At 43.9% G+C, this 12912-nt stretch overlaps 1 protein-coding gene across 1 annotated transcript in view; it reads right to left on the bottom strand.

Annotated features, from left to right (window-relative positions):
• Positions 1–12912, bottom strand: part of KATNAL1 (katanin p60 subunit A-like 1) — a 36084-nt gene that overhangs the window by 7264 nt on the left and 15908 nt on the right. Inside the window, exons 4-7 of the mRNA XM_015425588.1 lie at positions 8717–8844; positions 7881–7986; positions 1792–1950; positions 286–412 (exon numbers count right to left, since the gene is read on the bottom strand). Coding sequence (XP_015281074.1) covers positions 286–412; positions 1792–1950; positions 7881–7986; positions 8717–8844 — 520 coding nt within the window. The remainder of the gene's footprint in view (positions 1–285; positions 413–1791; positions 1951–7880; positions 7987–8716; positions 8845–12912) is intronic.

Below are 12912 nucleotides of genomic sequence, written 5' to 3' on the forward strand. Positions count from 1 at the left end.
AACAAGTTTAATGTCAAAGCTCAATGTTTCCTGTTAGCTGTAATGTCAATAACATTAAAACAAATGCTATTAAGGGGGGGGGGAATTGTCTTGTAAGTGGCGAACTAAATACGAAAATGCTCTGATTTTAACTTTTGTTTAATTTCAAATATGTTCTTTAAACTTAAGAAAAAGTTGGGGAAATTAAAATGGAAAAGATGTTACTTCCTGACTCTGCTTGTTTTTGGAAACAAGTCCACCATCAATTTCAAAAACATAAAGAGAAGCTCAAACAACACTACTTACCATCCATCTGAACAAGCAGCTCGGACTTGACTCTGCGGCTTGCTTCATGTTCATCAGAGGTGCCTCTACGGCTGCAGATAGAGTCTATTTCATCAATGAAAATGGTGGTGGGTGCATAAAATCTGGCCTTGAACAAGGACAACAGTTACTTACATACAAGAAGAATTCATGAGCTAAAACCACATGCAAGATCCTTAAGAGTAACAGCCATGTCAGCCGAATATGATGTGCTGCTTTGGGACAACCTCTTATCAGTTTGAAAGCCAGTCTGGTGTAGTGGTTAGTAGTGCAGACTCTAATCTGGGAGAACCAGGTTTGATTCCCCACTCCACCACATGCAGCTGCTGGCATGACCTTGGGTCAGTCACAAGTTCTTTCAGAACTGTTATCTCAAGAGCAGTTCTCGGAAGATCTCTCTCAGCCCCACCTACCTCACAGGGTGTCTGTTCTGGGGATTATAAGCCTCTCTAAGACTCCTCAGGTAGTGAAGAGCGGGGTATAAATCCAATCTCTTCATCAGTGCTATCTACATATCTGTTTTCTAAACCAACGTGACAATCTTTTGGGGAACTTACTATGGCCACTGAGTTTTAAATGACACATCAAATTAAAGCACAAAACATGCAAAAACCCCAGTGTTTTGTCAATTTACCCCTCAAATCAGGTAAGCCAAAGGAAACAAAACCCAAGAGAAAGACAGGCAACAGATTTTGAGATCACCATAACTGTGAGCACCCTGGTTTGAGTGGATGAGCCCTGCTTAGTCATTGGTTGAGTTGCTGAGATGTTATGTATTACTTAGTAATTTTCAATTACTCTACAGTTGTTGTTGTTTTTAAAAAACTAACAAACACCAGTACACAAGATATAGGGCTTGAGTTGTTCTTTTCTTCAGAGAAGAGTATTGGCTGCAGTACTGCAGAATTGCCCAATTGTTTCATTATTTTTATTTATTTTATTTGTTAGATTTTTATCCCGCCCTCCTGGCCTAGGCAGCTTACAGACAGAATAAAATTCTGACAATACGATAGCATAAAATCACATAAATTAATATAAATACAATGTTAAAACTCAGACTGGGGCATGTGTACTAAAGTGATATGTGCCAGTAGAGTACATACTCGTGTGAGAAACTGAAGGGGAAATAGAGATGGTACCACATGCATAATTTCTGCCAATTTCCAATTCCCCCCCCCCAGTGCACACCCCCACTTTTGCCTGCTATGGCTGTTCCAAAGGGCCCACTGACCCCAGGAACAAAATTCCACTGGGAAAGGCACACTGTGTGGCAATGCAGAAATAAGCGGAAATCACTGCTCCCTCTTCTGAAAACTCAATTACCCTTAAGTTTTCCAAACAGTTTGGTTAGATACAGGCCAATCATTCCAGAGCTTTACACTAGCCCTAGAGACTGTTCAACCCAATTTGCTTCTGAGACACAATGAGCTGCAGGAGTTTTGATGTCTGCTTACGAGCCTGCAATAGCGGCGCATAAGTGAGACTTACCATTTCAAATAACAAGCGGACTAGCTTTTCCGATTCACCTCGGTACTTAGAAGTCAGAGTAGAGGAAGATACGTTGAAGAAGGTTGTCCCGCATTCTGTGGCAACAGCCTTGGCTAGCATGGTTTTCCCAGTCCCTGGAGGACCAACCATCAGCACTCCCTAAAATTAAATGCAGATGACTGAATAACCAAAAGCAGCTCTCATAAGAGCAATCTAGTCAAACTGAATCAATCAATCAAGTATAAGCACAGCCTAAGTTGTGGATTTAAACAGCTCAAAGGTAAATAATAAAGGTAAAGGTTTAGCTAGAGTTTTTAAACTATAACTTTTATGGGTTGTATACTTGTTTTTATTGTGTTTTTATAATGTTTTATTTATATGGTAAGCTGCCCTGAGTTCTACTAGGAAGAAATGCAGCTAAGAAATGCTTTAATAAATTTAATAAATTAAATAAATTAATAAATTAAATCAGAAGAGTTTCCGGCTGAGCGGTTCCTCAGTGGAACAGGCTTCCTCGGGAGGTGATGGGCTCTCCTTCTTTGGAGGTTTTCAAATAGAGGCTAGATGGCCATCTGACAGCAACGATGATTCTGTGAACTTAGGCAGATCATGAGAGGGAGGACAGGAAGGGTTGCATCAGTGCTTATTTTTGTGGTCCTTTCTTACACAGCCAGGGAAATGCTGCTCACCACTTTGGGGTCAGGAAGCAATTTTTCTCCAGGCCAGTTTGGCTAGGGATCCTGGAGGTTTTTTTGTCATCTTCTGGGCATGGAACAGTGGTCACTGGGGATGTGGGGGGGAGGTATTTGTTAATTTTCTGCATTGTGCAGGGGGCTGACTAGGTGACCCTGGAGGTCCCTTCCAACTCTATGGTTCTATGAAATAAATAACTGGTCCACCAAAGCCATTACTGTTTACACTTCCTGGCAGTGGTTCTCCCATGTGTCTCAAGAAGAGGTCTTTCATGCTACCTACTTACTACTTGGTCAGAATATAAAGGCTGTAAAAACAAATCTTTGTATTTCCCAGAGCACAGAAGCAAATGGCCTCATCTGCCATCCATTGTACCACCTTCACTTCTTCTCCTCTCCCAAGCCCCCACTAAGCCTGGAACAATAATTCTGCTTCATAAAACCTCTAGAGTGCCCCTACTCTGACTATCTACAGATGAAGAGCTAATGTTTCCAGCCATCTGCCACAGGCACACTCCCTCTCTCTTTCCCAGCATCTACTTGGGATACTGGGAAGGTGGAAGTATAAGGAGTCTGGAGGGCAACTTAGTCCCCAAGTGTTTTATAATTCTCCTTATTCTCAGATTGCTGAATTGCTGATAACAGCCCATTCAAGAACCACATATAGCTCATGAATATCACCTGGTCAGCTCTGAGAAAGACTGCAGCCTTTGAGACTGTGAGAATCGTATTCCCTTCGCAAAGCACAGAACTAAATTTAAAATCTCTCTTCCAGAGCACATTTGCCATCTCACTCCCTCATCAAGGATTCTGCTGTTACTGCATTTCTTTCATTCCACTGCAAACATAAGATCAGATTACATGCTAACAAGAGCTTCCTGAAGACACACTGTATTTTCAGGGTAATCAAATTAGCTGAAATTAGAATTGCACATCACAATGGACTTTATGCAATTAATATCTTACATAAAGTGCCACTGCAATAAAATAACCAGTTAAAAGCTATCTACACTGCAAATTAAATTTTGCCTGTTCCTGGGGGGGGGGGGGGGGGGTGGGTCTACTTTGAAAGAATGACATAGGAAAGACTTATAAAACCAAATCAACCGAAAATTCAATTATTCAAGACTTGTGCTCTCCCTCAATTCTTTGGGCATAATGGACTCACTGTGTCTACATTTTCCATTAACTCTTACTAACTCAGTAGCTATTTAAGGACTTTTCAAACACAGGCCACCATGTACATGTATGGGTATTAAATCACATTTGTTCATATCCTTTCTCCACAACTGGTATTTAAATGGCACTTTTAATGTTCCTAAAGCTCTCCTAAAATTGAAGGTAAAACCCACAGAAGATAAATAGAATTGTCTTCTGCAAGAAGATTACAGCTGTAGCGATGAAATTAATCAGATAGCGTGCCCTGGCCTGCAAGACTTTATGCCACAAAAAAAACCCCACCAATGTTCAGGCCACAAAGCACATTGCTGGAGAGTTTGCTGAAACAGACTGACATGATTACCCTTCTGGAATCTGCCCACAGTAAGACACTGTAAGAGTTTACATGGTGGCTAAAACAATTTAAATTTAAAGTAAAAACTGTGCATAAACCCGGATGCATAGTATCCCACTCCTTTCCATATCACTGGAACGGCCCTAATTTTTCAGAGCCAAGCAGCTTCAGAAAGTGAGTTTGTGCAACATCTCACCACAAGAACTATCAGTCCCAACACGGACCCGGCAGGTTAATGTGCTTCACACAAAAGCTGTCTTTTCTCCTTGGCTCTGTCAAATCTACAGTCTTCCATTCACAGGTTCAACTGCACTGCAGGGGGCAGCTGTTTTGATGGAATCACAGCAGGATTATTGCTTGCTGCTGTTAAGAATTGCTAGTTGAACAGTGGGAAGCACAACCAGAGCCTGGCCCTTCTTGGCTCAAAGAACACTTCAAAAGGAGCCAAACAGGCAACTCTCTGATCTCCTGAAAACGAGAGGCCCAAATGTATCTACACAATCCTGTGCTTACCTGGCAAAGAGTTTCTTTTTCATACAGTGTCTGCTTTGGAAATAAAAGCAGCTGTCTTGAGAATTCCTTTTAGGGGAGCTTGAACATACAAGAATGGAACTGGCTGGTTTCTATTTGTACTGTTACCCCTCAATGGCTGGGATCAAAACCTGTTCTATTTCTGTAGTTCCAATAACAAGGAAATATAACCCCGTCACCTCTACAGCACAATCAGAAATCAAGACCAGAAAATACTCATGCTTATTCTCGTCTTCTCCACTTTGGGGCTTATAAGAATGCATTTTGCTTGACAGCTCCCTGAAGGGTTGCCAGCCTCCAGGTAGCAGCTGGAGATCTTCCGCCATGACAACTGATCTCCAGGAGACAGAGATCAGTTCACCTGGAGCAAATGGCCACTTTGGAAGGTGGGCTCTATGGCACTGCATCCCATCGAAGTCCCTCCCCTCCCCAAACCCTGCCCTCTAGGGTTGCCAGATCCAGATTGGAAAACTCCTGGAGATTTGGGATTAGAGCCTGGGGAGGACAGGGACCTTGGCGGGGTACAATGCTATAAAGTCCACCCTCCAAAGCATCCATTTTCTCCAGGGGAACTGAGCTCTGCAGTCTAGAGATGAGCAGTAATTCCGGGAGATCCCCAGGTCCCACCTGGAGGCTGGCATCCCCACCCTCCTCAGGCCCCACCCCCAAAATCTCCAAGTATTTCCCAACCCAGAGCTGGCAATGCTACCCATCAGCTCCTACTATCACATCACCAAAAAGGCAACTGCAGTCTTGGGCTGTATCAACAGAAGTATAGTGTCCCAGATCACACAAAGTGATAGTATCACTTTGCTCTGCTCTGGTTAGACCTCACCTAGAGTACTGTGTTCCACTCCAGGCACCACAACTGAAGAAGGATATAGACAAGCTGGAATGTGTCTAGAGGAGGGCAATGAAGGTGGTGAGAGGTCTGGAGACCAAGTCCTGTGAGGAAAGGCTGAAGGAGCTGGGTATGTTTAGCCTGGAGAGGAGACGACTGAGAAGTGATGTGATAACCATAATCAAATACTTGAAGGGCTGTCATATAGAGGATGGTGTGGAGTTGTTTTCTGTTGTCCCAGAAAGTCAGACCAGAACCAATGGGTTGAAATTAAATCAAAAGAGTTTTAGGCTGAACATTACGAAGAACTTCCTGACAGATCAGTTACTCAGTGGAACAGGCTTCCTCAGGAGGTGATGGGCTCTCCTTCTTTGGAGGTTTTTTACACAGAGGCTCAATGGCCATCTGACAGCAATGCTGATTCTGTGAACTTAGGCAGATCATAAGAGGGAGGGCAGGAAGGGTTGCATCAGTGCTTAGTTCTCGTGGCCCTTTCTTACATGCCCAGGGAAATGCCCATTGCCACTTTGGGGTCAGGAAGCAATTTTCTCCAGGCCAATTTGGCCAGGGATCCTGGAGGGGTTTTTTGCCATCTTCTGGGCGTGGAACGGGGTTCACTGGAGGTGTGGGGGGAGGTAGTTGTGAATTCCCTGCATCATGCAGAGGATTGGACTAGATGCCCCTGGAGGTCCCTTCCAACTCTATGATTCTATTATTTTATTCTATGATTCTATCTTATGCTCAACACAATAAGATAGCAAAAGTACCAGGTTCAACAAAGAGTAATTTTCGCATTTATCCCTAGGTTTAGATCAATCAAAGGCATAGCCACAGCCGGTATTCCACACATAGCTAAAAATCAGACTGGCAGAGGCCCCAAAAACTGATGCTCTCTTGGGGGTGCTTTGACTCTACACCCAGGCTTGGTTGCTAAGTGGCAAAGGGTCCAGTGTCTCCAGACTGACTTCTGCCCAGCAGGAAGGCCCAAGTCCAATTTACAAGCAGCCATTTTCATATTCCCAAGTATCTTTTTCATTCCAGCAGCAAACAGTGGGAACCAGAGTGAAACAAACAGGACCAAGCCCTAAACATCCTAACTTCTGGCTTGGATCCAGCCAACTGTAAGCAGAAGGCACCTGTATTTTCCCCACATTTCTCTCTGCCGCAGAAGCCCCTTTTGGCCCATGGAGCTGAGGAACCATGTGGGTTAGTGGAGTGGTATGTGGGAAGGGAATGCAGTACAGAGGGGAGAAGGGACAAAAATCCCCCTTCTTTTCCCACGAGTACTGGTCTGCCAACAGAAGTGGGAGAACATGGATATTATTTACTTCCTCCTCCTCACTGTAGCCTCCCCCCAGCTCATGTGGCATTTTGTCCACATGGCTCCAGTGACTCCAAGAAACATCTTTTAGAGAGTCCCAAGAGAATGCTGAAGGCAGTAGAGTACAGAGAAAATCCACATCCACGGGTGCCTTCTGCTGATGGTTTGCTGGACCTAAGTCTCTGAGTCCAAAACTGGAAGTCCCATGAAAGAAACAAATGTAAACAGTGTTGTTGGTAAATAGAACTGCAAATTCACAAAGAACAACCTGGTATAGAACTCTTCTTTTGAGTGGCAACATAAAGGACTGACTAGGCCATTCACTGCCTGGACCACTGGGTAAGACTTTGCTCAAATAATGGCTGTAAATTATAGATTTCTGTGCCGCTTCCACTGTCATGGTATAAGGCCATTCCAATTTTACCTCAGCAGCTGGAGCAAGGCTGGCATGAAAACAGACATGGACATGGAAATAATCACACTAGCAGACCTCCAACATGATCTGAGGTTTCTACACTGCCAGAGTGATGTGAAAAGATGTACTTCCATGACTCTGATACGCCACACATAAAATAGCAGCAGGCCCACAGAATTTTAATGGATGTCCTTGCTGCAATCTGTTGGCTTCAACATTAGCTGAAAGCCCTTGAACTTTTCTGGCTTCATCTGCTTCAGGTCCATGGTGAACCAGAGCAATACCATGGAAGACGGTGCCTGAAAACCACCATTTAGATAGCCAAACTCAGCCTGCAACTCCACAAGTTAACCAGGCCAACGGGCAGTGGCATAGCACCTAGAGATGACCACAATCCAACTGTTTATATGAGTCAGTGGCAGCAAGCAATCCTCTGTGTGTGTGTAAAGTGCCATCAAGTCACAGCCTACCTACGGCAACCCCAGCAAGGGTATTTCAAGGCACGTGGGAAGAAGAGGTGGTTTGCCACTGCCTTGCTCTGCAGAGTCTTCCTTGGTGGTCTCCCTTCCACATACCAACCCTGCTTAGCTCCCAAGATCTGATGCGATCAAGCTATACCATGTTGCCTTCCCTCCCCCTTCCTAGGTACAGAACACTATCCTGAAAGAGAATGGCGGCAAATATTAAATAATCTAGCTAGTTATAGGTGGGGCACAGGTACATATTGTAGTTATAAATGTAGGCACGCACACACACAAAAAGCCATCTATTCTCACCTTCCAAGGTCGCCTGATCCCTTTGAAAAAATCCGGCATCCACATGGGAAGAACAACTGCTTCCCTTAATAATTTCTTGGCTTCTTCCAAATCTGCTATGTCATCCCTGTAGAAGATGAACACTGATTTAGAAAACATATGTAAAAAAACACACAACAAAACCCTTTTGCTTTCTTATACAAAGGTACAACATTTATTTCCTCTTTTCTCATAAACTGAGACAGCTACTTGTATAGGCCACACTGGCCTTGAAATGTAAAAGGTACAAGGGGAGGGGTGATGACTTTCAGCTAACCCTACCACAGGCTGTTCAATTAAAAAATAGCTTTCCTGAAAACATGATTATCAAAGCAACACTTTAAGATGCTCCTGAGTGTTGTTGCACATTTTAATATGTGTCTAATGAACCTTTTGCTCACGGTACTGTTTAAGAATTAAGATCTTGCTTGCCTACCTAAAGAGCGCACAGAATTAAATCTAGACGAATAGGGATGAACCTGCTGGTACACAGAGGCATCCCAGGCCCTAAAGATTATTTACTTACAAAATGTATATTCCACCTTTCTGCCCTCAAAGCGGCCACCAAGGCAGCTAACAATTTAAAACATGCATGATAAAATCACATTTTAAAACCATTAGAATCAACCCTCCCGCAACACACATTATTACAACAAATTAAAAAACAGATTAAAATACATAGAAAGAAATTAAAACAGCAATTAAAACATTGGTTAGGAAGGAGGGATAGGAAGGCTTCCCTCCCTAGATCAAGCAAGCTTGGCTCTCAAGCAGATATGAACTCCAGTATCATTTATTTTACAAAATATGCAACTTACCAATGAATACTTAGATTTCTTGAAACAATGTCTCTTTCAAGAGCTTCAACCAGATCTTTGTCATATCCTCCACCATCAAATTTCTGAATATCGTTATCACCAGCACCATCCTGCAAAATCTTCCTTCCCTATGTTTCAAACATGTCAAAAGAAAGCAAAATTCATCATCACACCTTAATTTAAGATATGCTGCCAGAAAGATTAAAAAAGACATTGAAGAAATATAGAAGGGAACCATAAGGGGGGAGCCATAAGCCATAAAACAAAATAATTTAAACCCTGGGAACCACACCATGAGGGATAGGGTGTGACTAACTAAAAATTCTCAGCAACCTCACCAAACTACAGTTCCCAGGATTCACTGCATTTCCCCCCTTGAATGGGGCATTTGTAAGGAGATGTTGCTAGATCTCACATTGTTTACAGCACACACAAGTGGCATCTGTAGGTCAGAACACCTTTTACCAACTTTGGTATGTCAGCTCCACCCCCTCCTGGGTATTCATGCATTGGTAACATCCAGGCTAGACTACTGGAATGTATAATATATGGGGCTACCTTTGAAAAGTCTTCAAAAACTCCAGCGGGTCCAGAACACAGCAGCCATAGTGACTCACTGCAGCAAGCATATATATCTCTATCCCTCCCTCCCTCTCTCTCGTGCTCAAAGACCTCCACTAGCTTCCAGTCTGTTTCCAGGCACAGTTCGAAGTGCTGGTGTTGACCTTTAAAATCCCAAATGGGACTTTACTGGAACGAGAGTGTTTAAATGATTGCCTTCTTCTACTTAAGGCCACCTGCCCTGTTGACACTGCCAGTGAAGGCTCTTCTCCAGGTGTCCTCATCATTGGAAGCAAGGTGGGTACTAGAGAGAGAGCCTTTTCAGTGGATGGGCCCCACTTATGGAACTCCCTGCCATGGGATGCTTGCCTGGCGCCATCTTGGGAATCTTTTGGCCGCTGAAGAAAATCCTGTCCTATTTACTTCCAACTTTTTGTGGTTACATTTTTTTCCAATTATTTTAAGGCATCAAGGTTTTTACTAGAGTAGTTTCTAGTGTTGCCATTTTAATGCTATTTCTTTCCTGCTACTGCTACCCTTCTGTGTGGTTTTACACTGTTCTGTGTTACTGTTTTTTATGTACTACAAGCTGCCTTGAACTGAAAGTCAACATAAATGGATGGAAAAGAAGGACAGACTCTGGGGAACAATTCCATCCAAGTCTGCATCAGCAAGACAGCCATGCTTTTTCAAAGTGTTCAAGGGACACCAGCAATGAATGGAAGCACCCAGTTCTATGATGAGGCTTGTGGGGGCTTGACGTAGCCAGTGCACAGATGGGAGCCCACTGAGACCCCAATGTAAAGAAAAAGCATGACACAAGTGTAAATGACAATTAAGCCGGCTCCCAGTAAAGCTTGTTTTCTTGGAACACTCCCACACTCACAACACGCTAAAGCTGATGGCCCAAGCTACGTTTAAATCATCATCGTGCCAGTTGTCTCTTCATTTGTCTTTAAGCCAAGATTGTTAACACTTCAGAAAGGACCCCCTATTCGCGTTGTGTGCACACCAGGGCTACTCAGTGATGCTGAAAAGCAGCTGTGGTTCTTTTCGGCCAAACTATGCAGAATTCAGAAGCAATCTGCTCTCTGAGTACTTCTTTCAAATTAGAAACGGAAGGAGCAGTAAATGAGGAAAGAGGACAGATACAGCACAGAGATTAGGAGGACGTGTAAAGTCCAGGAGAGGGCAATAGGAAGGTGTCTAAATAGTAATGGTGCTCCTCTTGCTGATATTTGTTCCTGTGGCCCTTGGACAGCAGCCTGTGCATTTGTAGTTTCTTTTCAACCCCACTTTGACCAGAAATCAGTGTTCAGAAATCTCAGATATATCTTTTCTTTTATACAAAAAATCTCAGTTAGAGCATGAAATGGTTACCAAAAGGGTGCTAATATTTCACAAAGCAAGAAAACAGGGAGAGACTGTTCCAGATTATGCAGGGCTGCACACAGCCTTCTCACCTGGGCATCTTGCAAAGCCTGTGCCCTGCAGCAACTCAGCGGGCTGGACACAATGTGCCAGATGCCTCTCTTCATGGCGCTCATGTGCAATCGCTCAGGATGTGGATTCTCAGAGAGGTTTCAGAACAGAACTCTTACTCCATTTTGCAAGGGCAACCATAAGCTATTTCTGCCACCTAGGGACCAATTTTTTTTGAACAGCAGCTCTGATTATAGGTAAGTAGAAATCCTTCTTAGGGTGACCCTGATTTAGGATTACTAGCAGCATTATTCTCTGAGTTCTTTGAGTAATTTCAGCACAGGCGTAATCCAATTCCATAACACACCTTACCAAAAGGCAGAGAATACCTAGTATAAAATCTGTCAGAAATACAGATTTGAGGACCATCTATATCCTTCTAATGGATGACACCTAGTTACAGTGCGAGAACCCAACCTGGAAGTTCCCCCAACAGCCTCCATACCTTTCCTGGGGTCCCAGGATCAGATGGAAACCCTGTGGTGCCACAGGCACTTCTCCTCCAAGGGTGAGTTCACCTAAAAATTTGGTGACTGGCAGAGGCAGATCCTTATCCAAAAGTGGCTCCAAAGTGTAGCAGATTCTGGCCCTATCCCTGGCTTAAAAGTTCACCCTTCTCTGGGCCCAGCAGGGCAAGCATAACTCCAGCTGTCAGCAAACAGCCAGATGCCAGGAAACGACAATCAGCAGGACTGGGAATCAGCTGAGAAGAAAACCGCCTTGGGTGACTGGCTGTGCTGAGAAGGTGAGGAGCAGGTGACTTTAGCATCCCCCAACCCAGTCACTCAAGTATCACTTTGATCGTTCCAACTAGACTCACCTCATCCCTGCTTTAAACCTGATGGGAGAAGACCCTGGGCTTAAGCAAACGCTTAACTGCTGCTGTCTCTCTGCATGCACACCACCAGTATCACTGCCCGGAGTTGTGCAGGGGAGGAGAGCCTCCCGGCTGCTGCAGAAAAAGTGTGTGTGTGTCTCAGCCATGTGTACGAGTGGTGTCATTTGTCACAGACACGCCATGGGTCTATGTGTGCTTACATGTGTGTTCGTGTGCACAGTGGGTCTATGTGTGTGTGCTTACATGTGTGTTCGTGTGCACATGTCCCGCTTCTTCGTGCCACGACCTCAAATTATAAATCCAGCCTCCCACGTGACTGGTGACTTGGGGGACTCTAGTAACGGCTGCCTCTGAGTAAGTATAAAGGACAAAATTTTGCAGTTACTTGGGGAAACTCCTGTGCATGCATATTTGAGCATGAGCAAGTGATCTAAGGTGCATGAGGAGGACTTTGAATCACAGTCTGCTCTCTTAAGCAGGAAAAGACTTTATGGCTACAGATTAAGCTAGAGCACAAGGACAGGGAAAATGCTATCATGCCTACCAGGTTACAGATGTAATGAAAAGAACAGGAAAACATAACACTAAGATACCTTAGCAGCACAGAAGATTTACCTCCAACACCCCTACCTTGGATTCTATGGAACAATTGCACATCTTGACCCCCACTTGCTCCATGCAGGGGATCTGACCTGCGGCATTTACACAACGACTAATGGATGTTACCAATCTTTTAACTCTTCCTGCCTTTGATGGCAGGAAGCCTCTCATCCAATCCAGATTTAGGGAACCCACTTCCCTGCATGCTGAAGATGGTTTGTTAGCCACTTTAAATTGGGATACCCACAGATCAGCTTGGATGAAGACCTTCGGTGAGAAACCGATTAAACTTGGAATGTCGATCGATGATATTTTTGAGACGGGCAAAACTAAAGTATTTTCTCTGATCAGACAGCAAGTCTTGGCAATCGACCATAGTAGTTTGATTCTGAGAGCCCGCAGAGTATGCTCACCCCTATTTTTTGGTCTTTCTTTCCCAAAATCTTTATCCTCCCCCCCCATATGTACTATCTTACCATCCCATGTTACTGCAGAGCTTTTTTGTTTGCAAGACTGAACATTATACCTACAATGGTTTTGCAGGGGGGATTTTTTAATAGGCCCTACAATGACAGAATTTGCCCTTGTGGCCTTAATAAGACTGATACATCTCTTTCACACCCTGCTGGAATGCAGATTTTTTTGAGATTATGAGGGATTACTATATTAAGCCTTTACTCAACCAATCGCCCCCCCTATACTCTGGAAACCCTGG

This window comes from Gekko japonicus, unplaced genomic scaffold (assembly GCF_001447785.1).
Source record: "Gekko japonicus isolate JY-2015 unplaced genomic scaffold, Gekko_japonicus_V1.1 scaffold913, whole genome shotgun sequence".
Lineage (NCBI taxonomy): Eukaryota > Metazoa > Chordata > Lepidosauria > Squamata > Gekkonidae > Gekko > Gekko japonicus.